This window comes from Phacochoerus africanus, chromosome 1 (genome assembly GCF_016906955.1).
Source record: "Phacochoerus africanus isolate WHEZ1 chromosome 1, ROS_Pafr_v1, whole genome shotgun sequence".
Taxonomy (NCBI): domain Eukaryota; kingdom Metazoa; phylum Chordata; class Mammalia; order Artiodactyla; family Suidae; genus Phacochoerus; species Phacochoerus africanus.
This window is the reverse complement of record NC_062544.1, coordinates 172,324,463-172,348,840: the sequence shown is the minus strand read 5'-3', so window position 1 is coordinate 172,348,840 and position 24,378 is coordinate 172,324,463. Positions and strand designations below refer to the sequence as shown.

The 24,378-nt window shown below is 34.8% G+C and overlaps 1 protein-coding gene across 1 annotated transcript; it reads right to left on the bottom strand.

Moving 5' to 3' along the window:
* Window positions 1-417: 417 nt before the first annotated feature.
* LOC125129757 (arylacetamide deacetylase-like) lies at window positions 418-23,827 on the bottom strand. The gene is made up of 5 exons (XM_047784839.1): window positions 23,629-23,827; window positions 12,420-12,642; window positions 10,107-10,176; window positions 8,606-8,777; window positions 418-1,261 (listed from the first exon to the last, which is right to left on the bottom strand). Exons 1-5 carry the CDS (start codon window positions 23,764-23,766, stop codon window positions 665-667), a joined length of 1,200 nt encoding a protein of 399 aa, XP_047640795.1. The 5' UTR covers window positions 23,767-23,827; the 3' UTR covers window positions 418-664.
* Window positions 23,828-24,378: the final 551 nt, after the last annotated feature.

Here is a 24,378-nt window from a genome sequence, read left to right as displayed (position 1 = left end):
TTTTGTGACTTCTTCCATGTCCTGAGCTTCACTCACCACTGCTACATGTAGAGCTACCATCTCCCACCTAAACGGCCCTAATCTGTCACAAGAATGGAGTCTTATGAGATGACTGCCATTAATTTTGGTATCCCAGCACAAGAATAGATTTGCATTAAGAAGTGAATTTTGCAGTGATAAACAAGTGACATTATACTGAGTGAAGTGCTCTGAAAAAAAGCTGGCATATAATTTATATTAGTGCCTATAAGGTAGCATTTCAAGGCTTTAAAGCCATGCCAATTGCAGCTCTGGCTGTTTGCAAGCCAGATGTATTCACTTAAAACTTTCTTCTCAACAGTAATACTATTAGCCAGTAAAAGAAAAGAAAAGGAAAAAACAAACAAACAAACAAAAAAATGGGGCTATAAATCAGAGCTATAGGAAATGAGCAACAGCAGCAAGAAAAAAATAGAAAATAGGTATTCTCTAAGGTACAGAAGTTAGAACAACACTTAGAATAAGGAATAAAGACGAATGTTGAGTTTCAAACAAAAAACAATGGCTATGAGGAACTTAGGTCACAGATGAGAAACATGCATTCAAACACAACCCTTTGATTCTCACTAATTTGTTTCCTATTCTGAAGCTCATATACTTTTATGAACCACTGCTGAGATTTTTACTATAAATTTTGACTTAGCCAACTCACATGTTGATTTTCTAGTCTATATCTGATTTTAAATCCTTGAATGGAAACTGCCCCATGGAATCCATCCTCAATGTGGTCATGGGTAACCCTAACCCCAGCTTTCTGAAGTCGGGTGACATACATGATTCCATCATCTCTTAAGACATCATACTGACAGGTGAGGACATAGGTCAGGGGCAATTTATGTAACTTGCTGTCATCAGCCAGCAAGGGGGCTGCCCTCACGTCTAGGAACCCTGGATATTTTTTAGCCAGCTCAGAACTCCCATAAGTTGGACTGTTATAAAAATGCCCTTTCTTAAACTTCTCAGGGAGCAAAGAACTCCAATTAACAAATTTGAATAGATGGCTTGATTCCACCGGTACATGTTGATTGAAGAACATGGCATTTTCAAGTGATCTGTCTGTAGTAAAGTATTCACTCCAGAACCTGACCATGAGTGATTTGGACAGAACTGGAAAATGTGAATTTTCCCGATATGATGGTAAATCCACATCAAGAATCTGAAGGGCAGGATAAATTAAAGACTGGGTCTTGAGTTTAATCTTGACATCTGGGTCATCTATGAGCTGAAAATAATTTAAAGTTAAGTTGCTAAAATAATTTTTATTGAAAAATATATTTTTATTCAAAAGCAATAGGCTGATGAGATAAATTCACAATCTCAAAAATATAATCAAAAACAACAAAAATATATCTCAAAGAATGTTCCAATTTTTAATTATATCCAAGAATAGATGCATATATTTAAATACTATGAATATAAAGTTATTTGTACTACTTACTTATGGGTGGGGAAAGAGATCATCCAATCTGTGATTAAATCTTACAAGCAAAAATGGCAATAAGAGGAAACTGATTTTTTTATGTAAAAAATTTATGGACATATATTATTATACCAACAGGCATTTACATATAAGGAAAATATCATGTCACCAGGAATTCTAATTTTGCTCTGACACTAAACAAATGAATCCTTGGTAAAAGCTTAATCCATTTTAATGTTTATATGTTTTAAATATTCAATTACTCTAGTGCATAAGACAAATTTATGTGTAAATTAATATTAATATATTTGGGATGTACTAAAATTTTCTTATCAGTAGGATGCATGACGAAAAATATCTGGAGAGCAGTAATATTAAGGATTCAGTTTAGGAGATTTTTTTAATGTACTTTTAGTTAGAATGGTCCCATTGTGTCTCATAGATTAGCTTCTCAAAAGTTGTGGTCCTTGGACCACTAGTACCTGCATCATTTGGAGATTTGTTAGAAATGAAAATTCTTAGGATCTATCCCAGACTCACTAAATCAGGTAGAGAGGAATCAGCAATTTGAGTTTTGACAAGTCTTTCAGTTGATTTTGATGCATGTAAAAATTTGAGATCTGGTGTAAGTCATAAAAAGTAATTATTGATGCCGTATGCTTCTGAGAGTAAAGTATAATAGCTAAACTGATGCCCATTTCTGAAAACCTTATACAATATTGAAAAAAAAGCACATAACTATGACATTTCCTTTGATATAAATATGACAATATTCAATACACACACATAAACACACACAACTGCAAAAGCAAATTTCAGCAATGTTCCATCTACTCTCAGTTAACCAACGTTACTATGACTTTAAATGCTTTTTCTGCAAGAGATCTGATTTTGCTTCTTAATCTATCAATGTGGCAAAATTCAGTTATTTTTATAAACTATACCTTTCCTTGCATTATTAACAACTTGGGCATAAGTCTGGACAAAACATTCATTCAAAAAGATATGCACCCCTATGTTCAGTACATCACTATTCACAATAGCCAAGATAGAAACCTAAATGTCCATAAAGAGATGAATGGATTAAGAAGATCTGGTGAATACATACAATGGAACACTACTGAGCCATAAAAAAGGACAAAATGATGCCATTTGCAGCAACATTGATGCAACTATAGATTCTCATACTAAGTGAAGTAAGTAAGAAAGGGAAACAAATACTATATGGTTTCACATTTATGTGGAATCTAAAATATGTCAAAAATTATCCTATCTATAAAACAGAGATAGATCATGGCCATGGAGAGCAGACTTGTGGTTGCCAGTGGGGAAGGGGGAGGGAGTGGGATGGATGGGGAATTTGGGTTGTTGGATGCAAACTGTTACATTTGGAATGGATGGGAAATGTGGTCCTACTGTACAGAACAGGGAACTGTGTATGACTGGGTCACTTTGCTGTACAACAGAAATTGAAGAAATATTGTAATACTTTACATACTTTAATTAAAAAAAGAACTTGGACAGGGTGTATGTTTGATATATATTTTGTCCTAATATTTTATTCATGATAGTAATATTTTAGTTTCCTGAGTGTGATTAGATCATTGTTTTCCTTTGTGAAACTGTCCTTGCCAGATTGGTCACACAGATCAAGCTTCTCTGAAAATAACTGGAAAATGTATACTTTTATCCTCTTCTCTGGCATATTTTTCATTTATCTGGAATTATTTCTTCTTGAATGCTTGATATAAATTACCTGTGAGGTTTCTTACTGGGACTATTTTTTTTTACTATTGATTTAATTTATTTAATAGTTATAAAATGGCTCAGATTTTTATTTCTTATTATGTTTGTTTTGCAAGTTACATTTTTCTTGGAATTTGTCAATTTAAACATTATTAAATGTTTTAATTTCAATTTTTTTCAAAATATCTCTTTCATGAATTAGAATGTACATTCTTAACTAATCAAAGGCTAATTCTTGTTCATATTGAAGGATCTGCAGTATTGTCCTGTTTTCAATCCTGAAAATAATTATTTGTACCTAATTTCTGTTTGTTCACATTTGTCTTTCCAGAGATTTAAAGGTTTTAATAGTACTTTAAAAACATTAATCTTTTGATTTTTGTTCACATCTACTGTAAACTTGTTTTGAATGCCTTAATTCCTATTATAATAATCTTCATTCTCTTTCTTTGATTTCTTGAGTCAAATGCTTATTTCAGGCTTTTTTCATTTTCTAACATACGCTTTTGAGGAAAAACAACTTCCTACAAATATCATCCTAATTGGGAAAAACATATAAAAGACATATATCATTTTAAATAATGACCAATTGATCCTTAATATTTTTTTCTTTTTTGGGGCCACACCTATGGCATATGGAAGTTCCCCAGGCTAGGGGAGGAATCGGAGCTGTAGCTGCTGGCTGTCGCAGAGGTTGTAGCAATGGCAACACAAGATCCTTAATCCACCGAGCAAAGCCAGGTATCAAAACTGCATTCTCACAGATACTATGTTGGGTTCTTAATTTGTTGAGCCACAGTTGGGAACCCCTTTAATTAACAGCAAAAAAGCCAATCACCCAATGGGAAAATGGGCAAAGGACCTGAATAGACATTTCTCCAAGGAAGATATACAGATGGCCAATAAGCACGTGAAAAAATGCTCAACATCGCTGATTATTAGAGAAATGCAAATCAAAACTACCATGAGATACCACCTCACACCAGTCAGAATGGCCATCATTAATAAGTCCACAAATAACAAGTGCTGGAGGGGGTGTGGAGGAAAGGGAACCCTCCTGCACTGCTGGTGGGAATGTAAGCTGGTACAACCACTATGGAGAACAGTATGGAGGTACCTTAGAAAACTATACAGAGAACGACCATATGACCCAGCAATCCCACTCTTGGGCATGTATCTGGACAAAACTTTCCTTAAGAAAGACACATGCACCCACATGTTCATTGCAGCTCTATTCACAATAGCCAAGAGCTGGAAACAACCCAAATGTCCATCGACAGACGATTGGATTAGGAAGATGTGGTGTACATACACAATGGAATGCCACTCAGCCATAAAAAAGAATGACATAATGCCATTTGCAGCAACATGGATGGAACTAGAGACTCTCATACTGAGTGAAATAAGTCAGAAAGAGAAAGACAAATACCATATGATATCACCCATATCTGGTATCTAATATACAGCACAAATGAACCTTTCCACAGAGAAGAAAATCATAGACTTGGAGAAGACACTTGTGCCTGCCTGGGGGGCAGGGAGTGGGAGGAATCGGGAGCTTGGGGTCAACAGATGCAAACTATTGCTCATGGAATGGATTTACAATGAGAGCCTGCTGTGTAGCACTGAGAACTATGTCTAGATACTTACAACAGAGCATGACAATGGGAAAAAAATTTATGTATACATGTATGTATAACTGGGTCCCCATGCTTACAGTGGGAAAAAAAAGAGTTGTTGGGGGAAATAACAATAAAAAATAAATTAAAAAAATGCGTTATTTTAAAAATTTCCATACAAAGAAGGGTACTTTGTTATTTATCCTTTCCTCATTGCTTTCCTATATTATTGCACTGTGGTAAAAGTCTAAAAGTTGTATGAACTAAATTCTGTGATTTTTTTTTGAGACTTGATTTATGGCCCAGTACTTGGTCAATTTTTAAAAGTGATTATGTGTACCTGTGCTTGTTTCTGTGTACTTTGTAGGTCCATTGAGATAAATGTATTGATTGTTATTCCAGTTCTTTATAGCATTATTATTTTTGCTGGCTCTTCTCTTAATTACTGTAAGAGGTATTTTTAATTAATTTCTCAATGTGGTTGTAAGCTTGTGTATTCCCCTGTAGTTTTGTTAATAATTTTTTTCATGTTTACAGCCATGTTATTAACTCTATACAGATTTACAATTGGTATGTCTAATCTTGCTGATTTAAACATTTTCTGTAATGATATGGTCTTCTTTACCTAACAATTCTTTCTGATGTTATTTCAGGGTACACCTTTTCCATTTATTTACTTTTATATTTTATGTATACTTATGTTTTTAATCTGACAGTTTTGGTCCTATAACCAGATAATTTTTAGACCACTAGTATTTATCTACTAAAATAACTGGTTTCAATCTACCATCTTATTTTGTGCATCTTTTTTTTTTTTTTCTCTATTTTGCCTTCTTTCAGGTCAGCTGACCTTTTGGACAAATTTTTCCTTGTGATAGTTTATAAGTTATACACTGTTTTCACTCTTTAAATGATTGTTCTAGGATGACAATGTGTATTCTCAACTTCTCCAAGACTAATGAACTTATCAAAGGCCAATTCTTAATCTTTATTTCTTCTTAGACAATAAAAAGAGCTTATAAAACTTAAAATCTATCTTGCCCTTTTTCCTCACATTTTATTTCTGTATATCTTATTATCTTAAATTACCCAAGTTTATTAAGATTTATCCACATCTTACCACATTCTTGCTCTTTTCTGCTGTCTTCATTTTCATTTTGTCTGAAACACTTTAAAGTATCTTTTAGTGTGTTCTGTTAAAAGCAAGCTCTCTTGATTTTTATTTATTTGAATATGTCTATACTTTGCCCTTATTCTTAATATTTTTGTGGAGTACAGAATTAGATTGACAGTTGTCTTGTGTTGCACTTTGATAATATCATTCCACTGACTTAAAATTTACATTCTTGCTATTGAGAAGTAAGTTGTATGACTTGTACTTCAGTGAAGGTACTCTTTTTTTCTCTGTCTTAAATTTTCCTTATTTTTGCATCATTGTTAGTTATATATAATTATTTTATTGTGGGTGAGAAGTTATTTTTATTTTACTTTATTTTCTTTTCTTTGGTTGCAGTTTTATTTGAATCAATATGACCTACCTTTCAGCTTATAATTTGTCTCTTCAGGTGTGTAAAATCACATGAGCAATTCCAGACAGTTTTGATTTTGATAATTTTATTTTCTAGTTTTAGAATTTTTGTTTTTCAAAACCACTTTTCTGTTGAAATTTTCAGTCTTAATTATAAATTAATTGAAAAAGTAGGGGAGTTATTTTATATTTGTGGTTGATAACCACAGTATCTACATTTTGTGGAATGTCTTTCCATTGACTGTTGATTTTTTGCTTTCCTTCATGACTTCCTGTTTACTTGTTTTCCTGGATATGTTTTATCCAGAGCCAGATACTGAATTTCCAAAAATAGTTACAGCAAGAATTTAAAGTCTATGATAGGAGTTCCCGTCCTGGCGCGTGGTTAACGAATCCGATTAGGAACCATGAGGTTGCGGGTTCGGTCCCTGCCCTTGCTCAGTGCGTCAGGGATCCGGCGTTGCCGTGAGCTGTGGTGTAGGTTGCAGATGCGGCTCGGATCATGCATTGCTGTGGCTCTGGCGTAGGCCGGTGGCTACAGCTCCGATTAGACCCCTAGCCCTGGAACCTCCATATGCCTCAGAAGCAGCCCAAAGAAATAGCAAAAAGACAAAAAAAAAAAAAAGTCTACGATAATACTATATTTCTTCAGGGAGAATTTGTATATGTTGCCAAGCCACTCCAATATCAACCACTCACACCACCTTAATTTAAATTCAAGGCCTGAGATTTCCTGTGACTATCTAGGTGATGTGAATTGAAGCAAAGCTCTAAATACACATAAGATCTATTTTATATCAGGTCCCCCTGACACTGACAGCATATCATTTCAGGGCCTCAAAGTGAGGAGTGGTTTATGAGTACCCATGTATTTGGAGGGCCCTGGAATTTGACTTCAATGCTATACCCCAAAAGACTTCCAAAAGCCCATCCTGGTTGAATATGCCTTTAATTGGCATATGCCTATAGGGCAAAGAGGACATTGAATGCTAGCTTATTTTTTTGTGTGTGAAAATTTATCTTATTAGTTTCTTGATGCTTTCCAGAATATTATGATATATTATACTATATAACATTATACTATACTATATAATATATTATCTGGGTTTTCTGGTTATCTGGTTTCTTAATAATTACAGGTCAGAATTGGTTCACCTAATAGAAGCCTAAACCACATAAGAGGAAGGGCTCATTATACAACACAGTAAAAAGAATTGATGCTTGAAGAGATTAGGTGGTCTGCCCAATGTCATAGCTGACACTGCTTTAGCTACAAAATTCTGTCTCTTGAAGTGTTCTTTGTATTGCATTGATGCCTTTCAGAGCAGCAATGTAGGGCTCAATTTCTGGGAAGTATCAGGTTTATATTCTCCTGTACTTTTAGAACAAACCAGAGAACTTATGTTTCCTTTGGCTAGAAATCATAAGATTACCCTAAAGGTACCAATAGCCAAAATTTATATACTCTAAATTTCCTATAAAACGAATAATAAAATAAATAAAATTAACAGAAAAGTTTGTTTTGTCACATAATAAATTTACATGCAATATTTATTATTAGAGTTAGTTATTAAATTGCAGACATTCATTTGAAAATCTATAAGGAATTTTTTTCCTATAGGACATTGTTTCTAAGCCATCAGTGCCCTGTGAACTTCCTAGGTCAGATACTTGGTGTCAAAAACACTTTTACTTACAAACTATCAGACTTATAGTAATGTAACACTTTAAGCTGATAGTTAATAGGCATCTGGTTTTAGCTAAATGCCACAGAAATAGTGTGATAAGTGATATCTGAAAATTATAATTCCTTGTGTAAATAAATATTATCTATTAACTTGCTAATATTTTTCTCTATAGGCAATTAGGTTTTCCTGATAAAAACAATTTTCATGCAAGTTTTAGCATACTCTGCTGAAGAATACTGGAATCATCTGATTCTCTATGGTTATGATGATTGATATCACTGGTTAATTTCACAGTATAACAAAGCAGTATGGTACTTAGATGACCTATTATTTTTGTTTAAACTGATGATCTAGAGAGGATTTTATCATTTTATTTTAAAAAATATGACAGGAAGTAAGGGTAAAACCACTAGATATATAATGTTCTCTAACACTGATCTCTATGTATCTCTAATCTCATATATTAATACAATAACATAATTGCATTGATATTTCTATGCTTGAAATAACTATATTTAACTATAGAATATTTTTTTAAAAAACAAAACAAATCAGACCATCATACCTGTTGAGTCACTGCTGCAGCTAAATTCCCTCCAGCACTGTCTCCCAAAATACCAATTCTTTCAGGATCTACACCATATTTGTCAAGAACATCTTGGTGTAAGAACCACTTCAGTGCATTATATACATCTTCAAATTGATTTGGAAAATGATGTTTAGGTGCTAGTCTGTAGCTGTGGGCAAAGTAACAATGTTCTGTAAGTCAGCTATTTTCGTTTTAAAAATGTGTGTGAGAATTCCCATTGTGGCTCAGCAGGTTATGAACCCAACTAGTATCCATGAAGATGCAGGTTCAATCCCTGGCCCTGTGCAGTGGGTTAAGGATCCAGCATTGCCATGAGCTGCAGTTTAAGTTGCAGATATGATTTGGATCTGGTGTTGCTGTGGCTGTGGCATAGGCCAGCAGCTGCAGCTCCCATTCAACCCCTAGCCTTGAAACTTCCACATGCCATAGATGCAGGCCTAAAAAGCAAACAAACAAACAAACAAAAATGTGGTGATAAATTTGTATTTATTATACTTTATTAGTAACCAATAAATAGCAAATAAATCTTAGGAATTATTCTATTCCAACTTAATGATCAAGTTGACATGCAGTCACTACTGTTTTTTCATTTTCTATTCTTTCTAAATTTATTGTTTATTATTGATTACAGACCTAGAATGCTTTTTGAGAATGGCTTTTTGCCTATATTCCCATACGTTATTTGGTGACTATTTTTACTTATTTATTTTATTTATTTATTTTTTATTTTTTGTATTTTCTAGGGCTGTACCCACGGCATATGGAGGTTCCCAGGCTAGGGGTCTAATTGGAGCTACAGTTGCCGGCCTACGCCACAGCCACAGCAACACGGGATCCAAGTCATGTCTGCAACCTACACCACAGCTCATGGCAACACCAGATCCTTAACCCACTGAGCAAGGGCAGGGACCGAACCTGCAACCTCATGGTTCCTAATCGGATTCGTTTCCACTGAGCCATGATGGGAACTCCTGGTGACTATTTTTAATGAAGGATTAGACATGAAATAAACTATGCTAAAAGATTTCATCACCTAGTCCTCAAAACAACCCAATGATATAGAAAATATATGACTCTCTGTTTACATATTAGAAAATGGAGCTAAAATGATATTTACTGGGCATAGTCATTTAATTAATTCTAGGGCCAGGCCTTGAACCTCATTATCTGATTCTGAAGCCCTCCTTCTTCTTCACTCTGCAAATTAAGAATAGGCTAAAAGTCCAGTGGAGGTCATTTGTCCATGAGATATAATAGTTTCATTTTATTCTAACAATTTGACTTCCTGTTTTAGATCCCTGTTTGACATAACTATACAACTCTTTTCTGGTCATGCTCAAGCTCACTTTCTCTATTCTCACCTTCTCAATTTCATTTGAAAGACTTCCAAAAGAATCAAGGAATGACCAAGACGTCTCTGAGCATCTTACTAGATAAGGCACCTGGCTAAAACCCAAACATATTCCAGTTCTCTTACTTGGTTGAAATGACAATGGCATCAAGTCTTTCAGCGGTCCGTCTTGACAAAAAGTCAGTATCAAACCAAGCTGAAATAAAAGACAATAAAATTATAGACTGACAGATGAACTGGAGGGTTTTTCCTTCAGCAGAAAGCCTACTACTAACATTGTTCCTCATTGAAATGTTCTCAGAAAAACATTTCTAAAGTTTCATCACAGCAACAGAACATATATTCTTCTGCTCAGTGATCCTTTTACATGCTCATTGTCCTTCCCCACATTTTCACAATGGATAATTTTAACCAGCTTCATTATCTTCAAAATACCTGCTCCCTTTATTTAGCAGGGGTTATGTATTGACAAACCCCAGGAAGTCACAGTCTACTGGAAACAGGAACAGGGAGGGGCAGGCATACCAAAAGCAATATTACAAAATATTACTTTTTTTTTTTTTAATTTTCAGGGCCACACCTGCAGCATATAGAAGGTCCCAGGCTAGCGGTTGAATGGGAGCTGCAGCAGCTGGCCTACACCACAGCCACAGCAATGCCAGATCCAGGCTGTGTCTGCGACCTATACCACAGCTCACGGCAATGCCAGATTCTCAACTCACTGAGTGGGGCCAGGGATCTAACCCATGTCCTCATGGACACTAAACAGGTTTGCTACCACTGAGCCACAATGGGAATTTCAAAATATTACTTTTTTAAATGGAGGGGTACAGAAAGTGCTGCATGGGAATAGTATTAGACTTCATCAAAACCACCAGAGGAAGATAAAGAAGTGTAAAGAAGAAGCAGGGAAAGCTGAGAGCTGATTAATGTATTCATATTTTCTAAAAGCAGACAAGAAAGTATATGTTTTCCATTTTTTGTTGTTGTTTTTTTTGCCATGCATATGAAATGGGGATAAGTTACACATGTTTGCTATTGGGCTTGGGGAGATTCTCCCTTTTGCATGTAAGAAATTTTAAGAAAATAAAATAGAACTTGCCAGAAACAATAGGAAGAAATCATAAAGTGCTAAAGGGAAAGTACCAGCAGTATGACACTGTCAGAAAGGTTACATCACATAGGCCATGAAAAGAGGAATACATATTATCTTGTGATTTTTCAAAGTTCAGTGTTGAATATTCTTAAAATGTCAAATACACTTTAAGTTTTAAACTTTTATTTAACATTTACTATGAAAAGTCATGCTTATATTCTGGACTAAAACACATCTTTTTATCTTTTTCTTTAAAATAGAAAGCTCAGTCAAACACTATTTTGTTTCAGGGCTTATTCTTACTAAGTTCCCTTACCTTGTAAGCATACTCCTATTTCTTCAGGTATACTCTGAATGCAAAGATTTTTCAAGAAGTGCTTTGGGCAGTGGGGACTCATGAAAACTAATGAAGCATGTCATAGTCAGATTTTGTCTTAGAAATATCGCTTTAATGCCAGCTAATGACTTTCCCACCTGAATTTGTAGAAAATGATAGGCAGGAGAAATTGCTCCAATTTATATTTCCAGTCTACATCAATACCTCTTTTCTTCCTATCACAGAGAAAGTTATGTTCCTCCTCATGTATGCTGTCACATCTCTCTGCACTGAGTCCAGTTTCCTCCTAGAATTCTCTAGGTCTGGCAAACATCATCCCATCCTTCCACTCCCACCACTCCCACTTCCACCTTTATCTTCAGCTTATAAACATGTTCATAGACCTTCTATATATAAATACAAAATATATAATGTAAAATACATATTTATATGTAAATAAAATATAAAATTTTATAAAAGTAAAATTATATGTAATAAAATGTTATATATTAAACATATATAGAAAACACATAAATAACTGAAATGGATATGTTTTCATAAAATAAAAATAAAATATCCTTACTCAATTCTGTGCTTCTTTTCCATCTAACACTTTCTTATTTCCTTCATATTTTTCTTATTTCCTTCATCTAAGCTTACTGAAAGACTGGAGTCACCATCTCCATTTCCTCACTTCTCATTTACTATTCAACTCACTTCATTTTGCTTTTCATTACAACATTCCATCATTTCCACAATTAACAAGTTTAATAATAAATCTATAAATTCAGGAAATACTTTTCCTTCTTACCTGTTACTTGCTATAGCTTTTGGTATTAATTATTCACTTTTGGAAAAGAGATTTAAAATAATTCCTTTCAACAGCATGTGTCCAAAGAAATAAATTTCAGAGAGCTGAATGTCCTCTGTAATAATGTTTAACAGATATGCCTTCCTGAAATGTCAGAGTCAACATCTTAACAAAATGTATGTTAGGTGATTAAAATTTTAAACACAAGATACATACCAGCACTCCCCAAACACCAACCTCCACCATGAATATAAAATAACCCCCTTCTTAATGTCTGTGACTTTCGTTTTGGTACATATGTACGGACAGGAACACTGTTGAAAGTTGTCTCCATCACGATGACATTTTCATCAGATGTGGGTGGGACTTCTTGAAAGGTCATTAAGAAATTTACAGTGTTTATGAAATGACTGATTCCCAATAGTTCAACAAACAGAGCCTAAAGGGAGAGAGAAGGGAAAAGAAAAAAAACAAAACAAAACCCAGATTACAAATATCAAATGCCAATGCTGTTTATGAACATAGAAATATGCGTTTGTGCTTATAAAGGTCCTCTGTCACACTGTCGAGTGAATTTTAATGGGTTCAGAATCCTTATTATAATAGTTGCCTCAAGTAAGAATAAGATATTTAAAGATTTACTGAGGTATAACAACTTGGCAGATTTTATGCTTTCTACTTTGAGTAAAAAGATAAGCAAGTTAAATTCTCCAAATAAGCTTATGGTCAAGTGGAAGAAATGGATACACAGACAATTATGAAACAACATGACATGTACAGAGAACTTTGACAGAAGTCAATAGGGAGATAAACTAGTTGCCTGGACATAGGACCCAGGGAGGGGTTTTCAAATAGTAGGTGAACTCTAATATGAGTATTGGAAGGGGAGTAGAGTTTGGCCGAACAAATAAAAGAGTAACTCTCACTTGAGGCCAAAGGAACAAACACAGGGAAACTCCTATTAAAATCAGAGAAATGCAGGAAGTAAAACTATGAAGTAGGAAAGCTAGTAAGACTATTTTAACAAAGCATGATTGACAGAGAATGTAGTCTAGAGGGAATTCTCAGAAAGGAGAACTTTTAAGACATGCTGGAATTAGGTTACTGACTTGCTTACATTTAAAGATAATAATGGCCTCGTTGCCAATATCAAATGTGACATATTAATGCATGAAATGTAGTAGCAAAATGGTTATTGAATTGAACACCTGTAATAGTCCCTATAAGGGAGAGGTTTGAGAGAACAAGTAGGTGCTGCAATGAAATATTACGGTGAAAATACTGAGTTCAAGCACTGACTGTACCTGAAAGACTATTAAAAGAATAATTATATCCCTGGGGCTTTAGTTTTTCAGCTCAAATCATGGCAACTAAAGCAGATGCTCTGTATACCATTTTTTTTTTAAAGAAATCGCTTATTGCTTATATCTCTGTCTGTAAGTAGAACCAATGCTTATTCTTGCAGATCGAGGAATTAAAATGCAAGGTGAAGTCACAGTCCTGACAAATATCTTAGTTGAAAATTAAAGCCTAGACTTACTTTCATATCTAAGTGACATTCTGAGTACTGAGTTAGAAACATGTGTATGGATTCTGAACATCCTCAACTCCCAATCTGTTAAGTATTCCCTAACAGAAACAAAAGCAACCAATTTCAGCAGTGGATGCATTTAAGGAAGATTAGATGCTGAATTTCCCTGGTACTGTAGAGGAAGATATCCAAAGGCCTATAAAAATAAAAATATTGGATCCAATATATTATTTTAACTCATAATGTATCACCACACTATGTATTTCAGCAAAGTTCAGAGGAGCTTTGATATTGAGAAATATCTTAGTGAGTGGAGCTCTAGATGATGTAAAATACCCACGATGGTAATCATCTGCTATCCAGAAGTGACAGGGGAAAACTCTGACATAGACCAAGAACTTAGAGTTTCAACAGAGATAATGAGATTCCAAAGTGTTGTAGGCTAAGCAGCAGAGATTAAATATCAAATACAAGGTGGGGTTACCATTGTGGCACAACAGAAATGAACCTGACTAGTGTCCAGGAGGATGTGGGTTCCATCCCTGGCCTTGCTCAGTGGGTCGAGGATCTGGTGTTGCCATGAGCTGTGGTGTAGGCCAGCAGCCACAGCTCCAATATGACCCCTAGCCTGGGAACTTCCATATGCCATGGATGCAGGCCTAAAAAGCAACAGATAGATAGATATAGATAGAAAGATAGACAGAGATAGAGATATATTGCTGTACATGTATATCTATATATATAGATATACAGATATCAAATATGATGCTTATGTAGTTATAGAAATGAGCAACAGTGTTGAAAATCTGAGTCCTCTAGCAGCAACTAAGTGATGTCCAAAAGACTGAAGTGGTAGGGCAACTGACTGAAGTCAGGCTTAATCTGTATTATTACAGCTTTTCATCCAACTTTCAGAGCTAAGCCTCTTCACAGACTCAGACCCTTTGAATGAAGGAAAAGTCGGTATCCTCACTGGAGGTGCATGAGACACAATTACAAGTATGTACCATAAGTCAGCCTCCAAGCTTTTCCCAGGAGAACCAAGAGCTTTGGCTTAGATGACTTTTAATTGGAGAAAGAGGAATACCCAAACTTTGGAAACAGAATACTAAGTACTGGTTCTGAAGTAATATTAATTTCTGTGGATTCCAAATCAGCCATGGCTATCAAAGAGAGTAGGGGTTTAAGGATATCAACTATGAAGTGGGGTTTTAGACTGATTCCATCTTAAAATGGGTTGAGGGGGTCTGAAAATCTATGCTCTGTTTATTTCTTCAGTTTCTCTCAATGGATACTTGAAATAAATATAGTTGGCAACTGACAGTATCCTTATATTAGCTGCTTATTCCATCAGTTGAGAGATTATTAAGGAAGTCAGGACCATGTAGAAACCCCCAAAACTGCTCCTCTCTACTGATACAGTAGAACAAAAGCAAGAGTATATCCCAGGGAATCAGAAAGAGCCATGCCACAACCAAAGATTTGAAATCTTAACAGGTGATGAGTTCTGCTCTGAGATATTTCTGTGCTTTTATTCTCCTTCTTTTACCCCAGTTGCAGTTACTAAGTCTCTTCTTTCTTCCTTTATGCATAGCACCTGTCTATGTAACCTTCAAAGGACTCCAAATTCACCAAAATAAAATGGCATCAAAGAAACAGTCATTAAAATAAGCACACCTTTACCTTTTAGCAATTATAAAACTTATCATTTTACCCTTTTGTTGTTGTTTAGTTCAAAAGTTTCCTATTTTTTAAAGACTCCCAACTGAATGTTCATTTTCTCTAACAAAAACTGTACTTCCTGCAGCCTTCCTGACTTTTAAAGGAAAAGATACAGGAGTTCCCGTTGTGGCTCAGCTGTAACTGAAATGGAGTTTTAACTCAAGAACAACCCCCCCCCCCACCTTGGCTAAGAAGGCAGCTGCAAGCCTTTCCAGCTGTGCTAATCACTATGCCATCCTTCTTGTAATAATGTAACAACTGTGTGCCCTATGTCCAAGCCAGTAGCCCTGCTAATCATGTACCCAGCATTGCTTATCAGTTCCGCTTCTGTAACCTTGCTTGCTCAGTTTCTTAGGGAGGAACACTGTCTGCTTGGGGATGGGGGAGGTCCGGGATGCTTACATGGGAAAATCAAGACCTTGTAGTGTATAAAAGTTACTGAGAACAAAGACCTGGTGCTCAGACTCTGGAGGTGACTCCTCTGAGCCTGCACCGGTGCTGAATAAACCTGGCTTTTCCATATCTCTGAGTGCTGTTTGTCTCCTTCCATTGCCACAGTTTTTGAAGTTTCCACAACATAACAAACCTGACTAGTATCCATGAGGACACGGGTTTTATCCCTGGCCTCGCTCAGTGGCTTAAGGATCTGGCATTGCCCAGAGCTGCTATGTAGGTCACATATGTGGCTCAGATCCTGCATTTCTGTGGCGTAGGCCAGCAGCTGCAGCAACCATTCAATTCCTAGCCTGGGAACCTCCATGTACTGCAGGTGCTGCCCTAAAAAGACAAAAAATGAAAAAATAAAATAAAGGAAAAATTACTTCTAGCCTGCTTATTGGATTGACAAGATTATTGAGGAGCATCCCCTTTAAGAGCCCTATTTCCTGTGGAATCTTTGCAGGAAGAAAGCAAAGAGTCAGGCAGTAATGAAGGGACTCAGGCCAACCTCAGGGAAGTCCCTGAAGTCAATTATCTTCAATGTACATGAGTTATGATATGACCTCACAATATGAACTGAATCTTTCCTGTGTTCAAAACATAGTGCTAAAAAGTTTAATTAATGCTCGACGCCTGTGATATAATACCCAACCTGCAAGATGTCTGTGACATAATTTCCAACTTTCATGGACTATTGCTAAAAGCAGACACTTACATAAATAAGCTCTAATAAAAGGCAGAATAAAGAAAGACCTTGGGTGGTTACTCAAGATAAGAAGAGAGGGATCAATTCTGACACACATGAAGAAAGTTTCTTATGGGTACTCTATTTTATTTCAATCTGTTAGATCTGAAAAATTACGGTTGTTCAAAATTTTTAGATTTAGCCAGAAAGGCAAGAAAACTTGATCAAAGGCCTGAAGGAAAGAAATTTCAAAGGGTTTACAAAAACCTTTTTATTTGGAAGCTAATGAACTTCCTTGGCCTATATGGTTGAAATTATAGTGGGAAGCTCTGTTGAGACTGAACAGTGGGGAGTTTTTTCAGAACACAGTGTCTATTTTCCTTTGTACAAGTATTAACAAGCAATTTAAGGTATTCTAACTAGCCAATGACAAAATAAATGACATATATATTTATATGTATCATTAAATATAATGATCAAAGAAATTACCTCTCTGCCTTAACTTGTGATGGGGTTATGTCCTGATCAATTGATCCATTGTAAACTGAAAATGTCTTAAGTCAAAAATACATTTAAATACACCTAACCTACCAAACATCATAGTTTAGCCTGGCCTATCTTAAATGTGCTCAGAGAATACTTACATTAGCCTACAGTGGAGAAAAAACCGTCTAACACAACATTTACTTTATAATAAAGTATTGAATTTGTGTATTTTACTGAATACTGTAATGAAAGTGGAAAACACAATGGTTGTAGGGGCACAGAATGGTGTAAATGTATAGGTTGTTTACTTGTGATCAAGGGGACTGCGAGCTATAGCTCCCTGCCACCTGCCAGCATCTGAGAGAGTATCTACTACATATCTCTAGCCTGAGAAAACATCAAAATTCAAAATGCAAAGTACAGTTTCTACTGAATGTGTATCACCACTGTAAAGTCAAAAAATCATAAGTCAAGCCAACATAAATCGTGGACTGACTGTATTAAAGCATAATTTTTTTTTAAACTGTTAGCATTGTGAAACATAATCTGAGAATTAAACTGACTATATTCCATTGATAATTTTTAATTCCATTTCTAGTTATTATTCTCTATATTTTAGTCTAATGTTTCAGACTATTTGATCCAAAATTGACAGTATTATCACGTGTACATATACTGTACTCAGGATTGTAACTAGATTTTCCTGAAGCTAAGAAGTTAATTATAGTCAAAAGAAATGGTAAAAGATGCATATAAGCAACAAATAGATTGATGATACATAGGTACATAGATGACTAGACAGAAAGATACACACAGTATTATATATAGTCATTTATGCTGTCTATATTTATGTTGAGTTGTATATACTTATTTATATCCATATCTAAACCATGTCAAAATCTATATTCATATGCATATCAATATCCATGTCTATGTTTATGTTGACAAAAATTCAATTAACAAGTTAAGAAGAAAAAGGGGGAATTTTATTTGAAGCAAACTGAGGGTTATAACCCAGGAGACAGACTCTCAGAAAGCTCTGAGTAATGTCCCACTTGCTATAAGTCAAATGCACCATCATAGCACATTTTTGAGACAAGAGGTCGTATATCAAAATGACATACTGATATTTTATGTAAAGGTTCACCTAGGATACACAGTCCAAGCTAGGGCATACAAAGTGGGCAGTAAGTCACCATGACCCCCACAGAGTTGGGAAAGAATGCTATTCATTTAAGAAGTTACTTTACTAGTATCAAAAGAAAGGGAAAAAATTTGATCTTTACAGTCTAGCAGGCACTCCCACCTTTGAGGAGGTCTAGTTAATGTGTAATCAAAGTGATACTGTGCATTAGTGAGGGAGGAAAGGCGCCCAACACAGAAAGAACTTCACCATTTAATTTTTTTTGTCCTGCCTTAAAATCTAAATTTTATTTCATCATTGATCTCTATAATACTTTACGTATTTTTCCACAAAGTTTACTTGGACATTATTTTTAATATTTTTTTAAGTTTTGTTAAGGTTCAGCTGAGAATTTTTCCATTCAATTTCATCTGGCTGTAAAATCACACACATCTAGTAATAATACTGGCAGATGCATGGAGATAAATATAAATATATTTATAATCTTTACCAGATTTTATGCTATTTATGTACCCATTCAAATATGGTATACATTAATATATTCCCAGATTTTCAATTGAGTATACTGAAATAGGAGAAGTTATAAGACCTGTTCATGCCTAGACAATAAGTGCTAGATTTGGACTCAAGCTTGGGTCTGACCCTGGAGCCAGGTGTCACTCCTAACTAGACAATATGTTGCCCCTCAGTGGCCATCATTATGAAAAGCCCATTGAAGAGAGAGGGTGACACCATTATGTTCATTGCAGCACTATTCACAATAGCCAAGACATGGAAACAACCTAAATATCCATTGACAGATGAACGGATTAATAAGATGTGGTACATATATACAGTGAAATACTATTCAGCCACAAAAAAAGAAAAATAATGTCATTTGCAGCAATATGGATGCAATTAGAGATTCTCATACTAAGTGTAGTCAGAAAGAGAATTGCAGTTACTTGGGACAGACAATTATGGAAGATAATATAAGGGAATGTATATATCTATATGTATGACTAGGTAATTTTGTTGTACAGCTGAAATCAGCATAACATTGTAAATCAACCATACTTTAACTAAAAAATACAATTAAAAAAAAGGAAAGAGGGTGACAGTGGATACAGTAGTCAAGGGTCCCTCTGTATTCACAGAACTTTCATGGGTATGAGAAACTGAACAAAAGCCTAACTCTGAGGGCATCTTGAGGTCTGCTTGAGTCCAGAAGAATGGTGGTATTTCCCAGGGCTAACTCACTTCCCAGGCTACTCAAGCTACATCTGGTTCAAGAAACAAAAAAATTCCCCTCCTTACTGGAGCCCAGCAGCTGATCCAAAAAGCCTTCAGGTGTTAAAATCACAAAAGGCACAAACCTTCAAGAAATGACTGACGTCTTCTCACAACTGCAGCCAAAGGAGCAGAACTTCATGCAGGTGAAAGTGAAACACAAATGCTTGGACAGTGCCTGACAAGCTTGGGAGACTAATTATTCTAGCTATAATGATACTACAGGCCTTCTCCACATTCTGGATACCCTTCGACACACAGACAGCTCCACACATGCTGTCCTTGCCTCCAACACTGTGGTATCCCCTACCTGCACCTCTCTGCAATGACAGAGGAGTAGAGACTCCTACCTGCAGCAGACCATCTTCCATCCTCTTTATTTCTACAGTGTTAAATGTAGAAATAATTTCAGTCAGGTCATAAGCATTTATTTATTTAACAAACAAATTTAAAATTTCTACAACCTATGACATATGTGTCCACATTTTTTCCCAAGAAAGTAATTTATGCTAATTTAGTTGACCGGCTGGCTTTAATCAAAGTTAAATACAAAAAATACAAAGCTCTCTTTCAAAAGACAAACAACTGGACTCAAATATTTTATCTGTAAAGAATAAGATAATTTAGATTCAAATAAATATTTTTAAATGACAGAAAATTGTATACATTATACAAGTTAAAGACGTGTATTTTTATGAAAACAATAATTATAATACATTGTGTAAGAAAGTACTAGGTATGAAAAATTTTAAAGTGACTTTGTAATTTCACAAGTTTTTAGAGTTTATTAGGAAGTGTAACAAATACATAACAAAAAGAATAAGAAGTCACCAGTGAACTACAAATATTAACCAATATCCCTGTAGTCTGAATTGAACAAAAGGGTTTTATGGTTTCTTTGACCTCCTCTTTGGTAAAATATGATTAATTACAGCAGTAGCTCATGGAAATATCTTCTCAGATCATCTTATTCCCCTTATACTGACACTATACCCTAAAAGAAATTTTTGATGTAAATTAAAAATATCAAATGTTAGGAATTCCCTTCGTGGTGCAGTGGTTAATGAACCCGACTAGGAACCATAGGGTTGCGGGTTCAGTCCCTGCCCTTGCTCAGTGGGTTAACGATCCGGCGTTGCCGTGAGCTGTGGTGTAGTTTGCAGACGCGGCTCGGATCCCGCATTGCTGTGGCTCTGGCGTAGGCTGGTGGCTACAGCTCCGATTTGACCCCTAGCCTGGGAACTTCCATATGCCGCGGGAGCGGCCCAAGAAATAGCAACAACAACAAACAACAACAACAAGACAAAAAAAAAAAATCAAATGTTAGGGAAAATTCTAACCAATGTAGGAATGTATACCCCTCAGTATAAGGACAGAAATTTTTTTTGTATCTTAATCAGTCATAAAAGGATCTATCACCTAAAAAAAAGAATAATAAAATTGAATTTCTGTTAAGAAACTGTTCATGCCATTGGCTGGACCCAAGTTAAAGTTTTGCATATAAAGTGTGGTTATTGAACAATTTGGAAACTCAAATGATTACCATGTTTCAAAATGTTCATTCTTTAGAGGCAAACTAGTGTATTTTTGACGAGGCTATAGCAGCAAAACAAAATAAAAAGGGCTGGAAGAATCAATGGCAAATTCAGAAAAAGGATAAGAGAAGATGATAAAACTAATATATACATTTAAATAGCCTCAAACCTAGAAAGCTTAAAATTGTCCCAATGCAACTAAAGAAAACCTTGCAATCTGGTGTAAGGGTGAAAAATGCTTCCACAAATGCTAATAATCCCATACCTGGGACAGGTATGATAGTGTTATTTGACTGCAGTGTTATTTCTTACCAAGACTGGATGAAACCTCAGAGTCCTTGAAGAGTCTCAGATTACCTTACTGGTAATGCTGAGTAGATTATCAGAGTTAGCATTTTAGTTAACTACATTTGATATTCTTATACTAGGAGATAGTGCTGCATCACAGATTAGTTGACAGATGATTGCATTCAATGTCTTTGATTTATCTTCATCACTGGATTATTAAACATTTGAATTACCATTATTTAGCTTATGTTCAAATTGACTGGTAAAGCACAAAGCAGGACCAGATGGCATTAAAATCAAGCAAGAAGTTGTGTTTTTTTTAGATCTCCTATATCTTATTTTTTCTATTTTTTAATTTTTTTTATTTCCCAAATACATTATTTTTTTTCTACAGTAGAAACAAATTGTTTGTTCTTTTGTGGGTGGGGGTTAGGGAAAAAGGGGAGGAGGAGGATTAGAAACAATCCAGCTGCTTCTTCAACACGTGATGGATTCATAGAGGTTTTGAAAATATGCTATATTATATGATAATCTGATGTCCTTCTATAGCAAATTAATTTTTTTCCCTAAAAAAAAAAAAAGAGTGAAGCCTTTCTGGTAAATCTACATTTTTCTTCTGTTGTAAACCACTCAAAACAAGGACAAAAAACAACAAATAAATAATCACAAAGATACCAGTTAGTTCTGGGCCCAGTAATCAAGCCTTGTTATGTTACAGTCCTACTCATGGGAGTCTTTGATCATAGCGAGTTTCTTTTATTCTTGGAGTATATATCTGTTGTCTTTTTCTATAAATTTATATTTATGTATATATAAATTTATATAAATATATGCATAGCAATAGGATTCCCTGAACAAAAATAATTTAAGAAAAAAAAAATCTCAACCCCACCTCTATTCCCAAGTACATTCTTATAACAGTTTGTCAAAAAAAGCCATCTCATCCAAATAGAAATAATACAAAGGTGCATGCATAACTTTCATGCAAGGTACTATGGACAATAAAAAAAATAGTAATAGCTTCCAACACATGAAGAAAACAAACTAGAAAAAAGTTGGTACAAAGTGGGTGAAACGAAATGAATAACATAAGGAGAAACAGCACAGAACAGAAATACAAATATTCAAGACATAGGCAGATATTTGGAGGTAGTCAAGGGGTGATTAAAAATGGTACCGGTAGAAATCAGAAAAGGAATAAGAAAAAAAAGACCAAATAATTTCAGAAATAAATACCAAATTAAAAGAAACTCAAGGTATTATACATGACAGAAATGAGAAAAAAACAAGTAAAAAAATATAAAAATGTAAAAAAAGATTTAATAGTACAAAAGAGAAAATGATGTTTGAGAAGACAAACAAGGACTACATGTGGATATAAATGTGGATACCTATATATACTCATAATTAATCCAAAAATAAATAAAAACGTTAACAAAATAAATACTTAAAAGGTATAATTCAAGAATAACTTTTAAAAAATGACTTGAAGATATATTCCACTGAAAATTACCCAAATCCAACAACATATGTACAAATAAAATTACTAAAAATGATCAAACCATTTAGAAGAAAATAAAAATAAGAAACGCATTGCATTTATTTAGAGCTACACTGGATGTCAGAAGAGTATTAAAATACCAAAAGAAAAGAAAGAAAATAAGTCAAGGGTTCAATATCTAGACTGTCTTCAGATCGTTTTTGTTTTGCTTTTGCTTCTGAAAGGCAATTTGCTACAGAGTTAAAGGAGCTAATGCATGGCTTCAATTTCAAGTAATCACCCTCATTAGAAATGAACCACAGGTCTTGGAGGGCCAGCCACTCAGTGGCCCTGTTTTTCACCCGCTCATCCTAGTACAAGGGGAAGTCATGAGAGTCTAGTTTCTCTTGGCTTTTTGCCAGTTGACTTGTTTACAAATATTTCAGTAAGAATGCATCTGTACATCTGAATACAAGATTATTGCATAGAATTCTGTAACTAATCATAGTGATGCTCAATCTTACTGTTTCTCAAGTTCATACTTTAAAGTGCTTCATTCTGGAAGCAATTATGCCATGAAACTCACAATAAGTCTTATTTGTTTTTCTCAGTCAGCACATTTCCTCTTTTAATATTTAAAATTGAAACTAACTGACTACTTCCTCCCCCTTCATTCTGTTATGGCTCTTAAGGAGTAGTTATAATATTTTTTAAAAGTTTTAAAGCAAGCAGCAAACTTTAGAAGCAAAATATCCAAAACAGCAAAAATTTTAAATATAATAATAAAGGTAATTCTTTTCTCCTGATTAAACTGTCAAGTATTCATTCAATAAAATTCTATACTTACCAAATCTGTTACAGCATTTATATATGTGGCAAATAACACTAGTTTCCAGGGCTCTTCAATATTATCCGGGAGAGGTGTATAAAAATAATATGCCCCAAGGACCCCCACAATCAGAAACAAAATAGTCTTTCTTCCCATGATGTTTCCCTTCTGTACCTGCTACTTGGCAGCACATCGAGTAGACTTTTAAAACATTCAGATGCTGCATTTTTATACCATTTGGCCTCATCAAAAAGTATTATCTAACTTCTTGGACACAAATTATTGCTCAATTTGTCATTTTGCAGGCTATCTACAAATCATTAACTCAGTAAAAGTACAAAGAACTCTGTGAAATACATAGTTTATATTATCTCCAGGTTCTATCACATACAACAGTATGTTGCTAGGCAGTCAGTAAACAACCATTTATATTGCACAATTGCTAGATGCAGAATGATTTACTAAGAAAAGGCCACAGGAAAATACCAGAAACTCAGTGTATGCTTCAAAAAACAAATCTCAGAGCTGAGGAGAACAAATACTTTCAAAGTATTGAGAGCTTTTATGAAATAAGATGGACTTTATTATTTTTACTGTCATATGTATTTTACTCTACTATCTTGCTACAAATTACACTTATTAGTGAAAAATACTATATAAAATTATCCAACAATCATGGACATAACTAACAGCTTTTGAATACTTACTCTGTACCCCAGGCAAGGTACTAAAACAATTAAATGTTAATCCTCAAAAGTAAATTATTGT

Coding starts and splice junctions, on each gene's coding strand:
- LOC125129757 (XM_047784839.1), bottom strand. CDS start 23,766: ATGGGAAGAAAGACTATTTTGTTTCTGATTGTGGGGGTCCTTGGGGCA. Junction 12,643..23,628: donor TAAATGCTGTAACAGATTTG/GTAAGTATAGAA, acceptor CTCTCCCTTTAG/GCTCTGTTTGTTGAACTATT. Junction 10,177..12,419: donor TTGGTGTTTGGGGAGTGCTG/GTATGTATCTTG, acceptor CTTTTATTTCAG/CTTGGTTTGATACTGACTTT.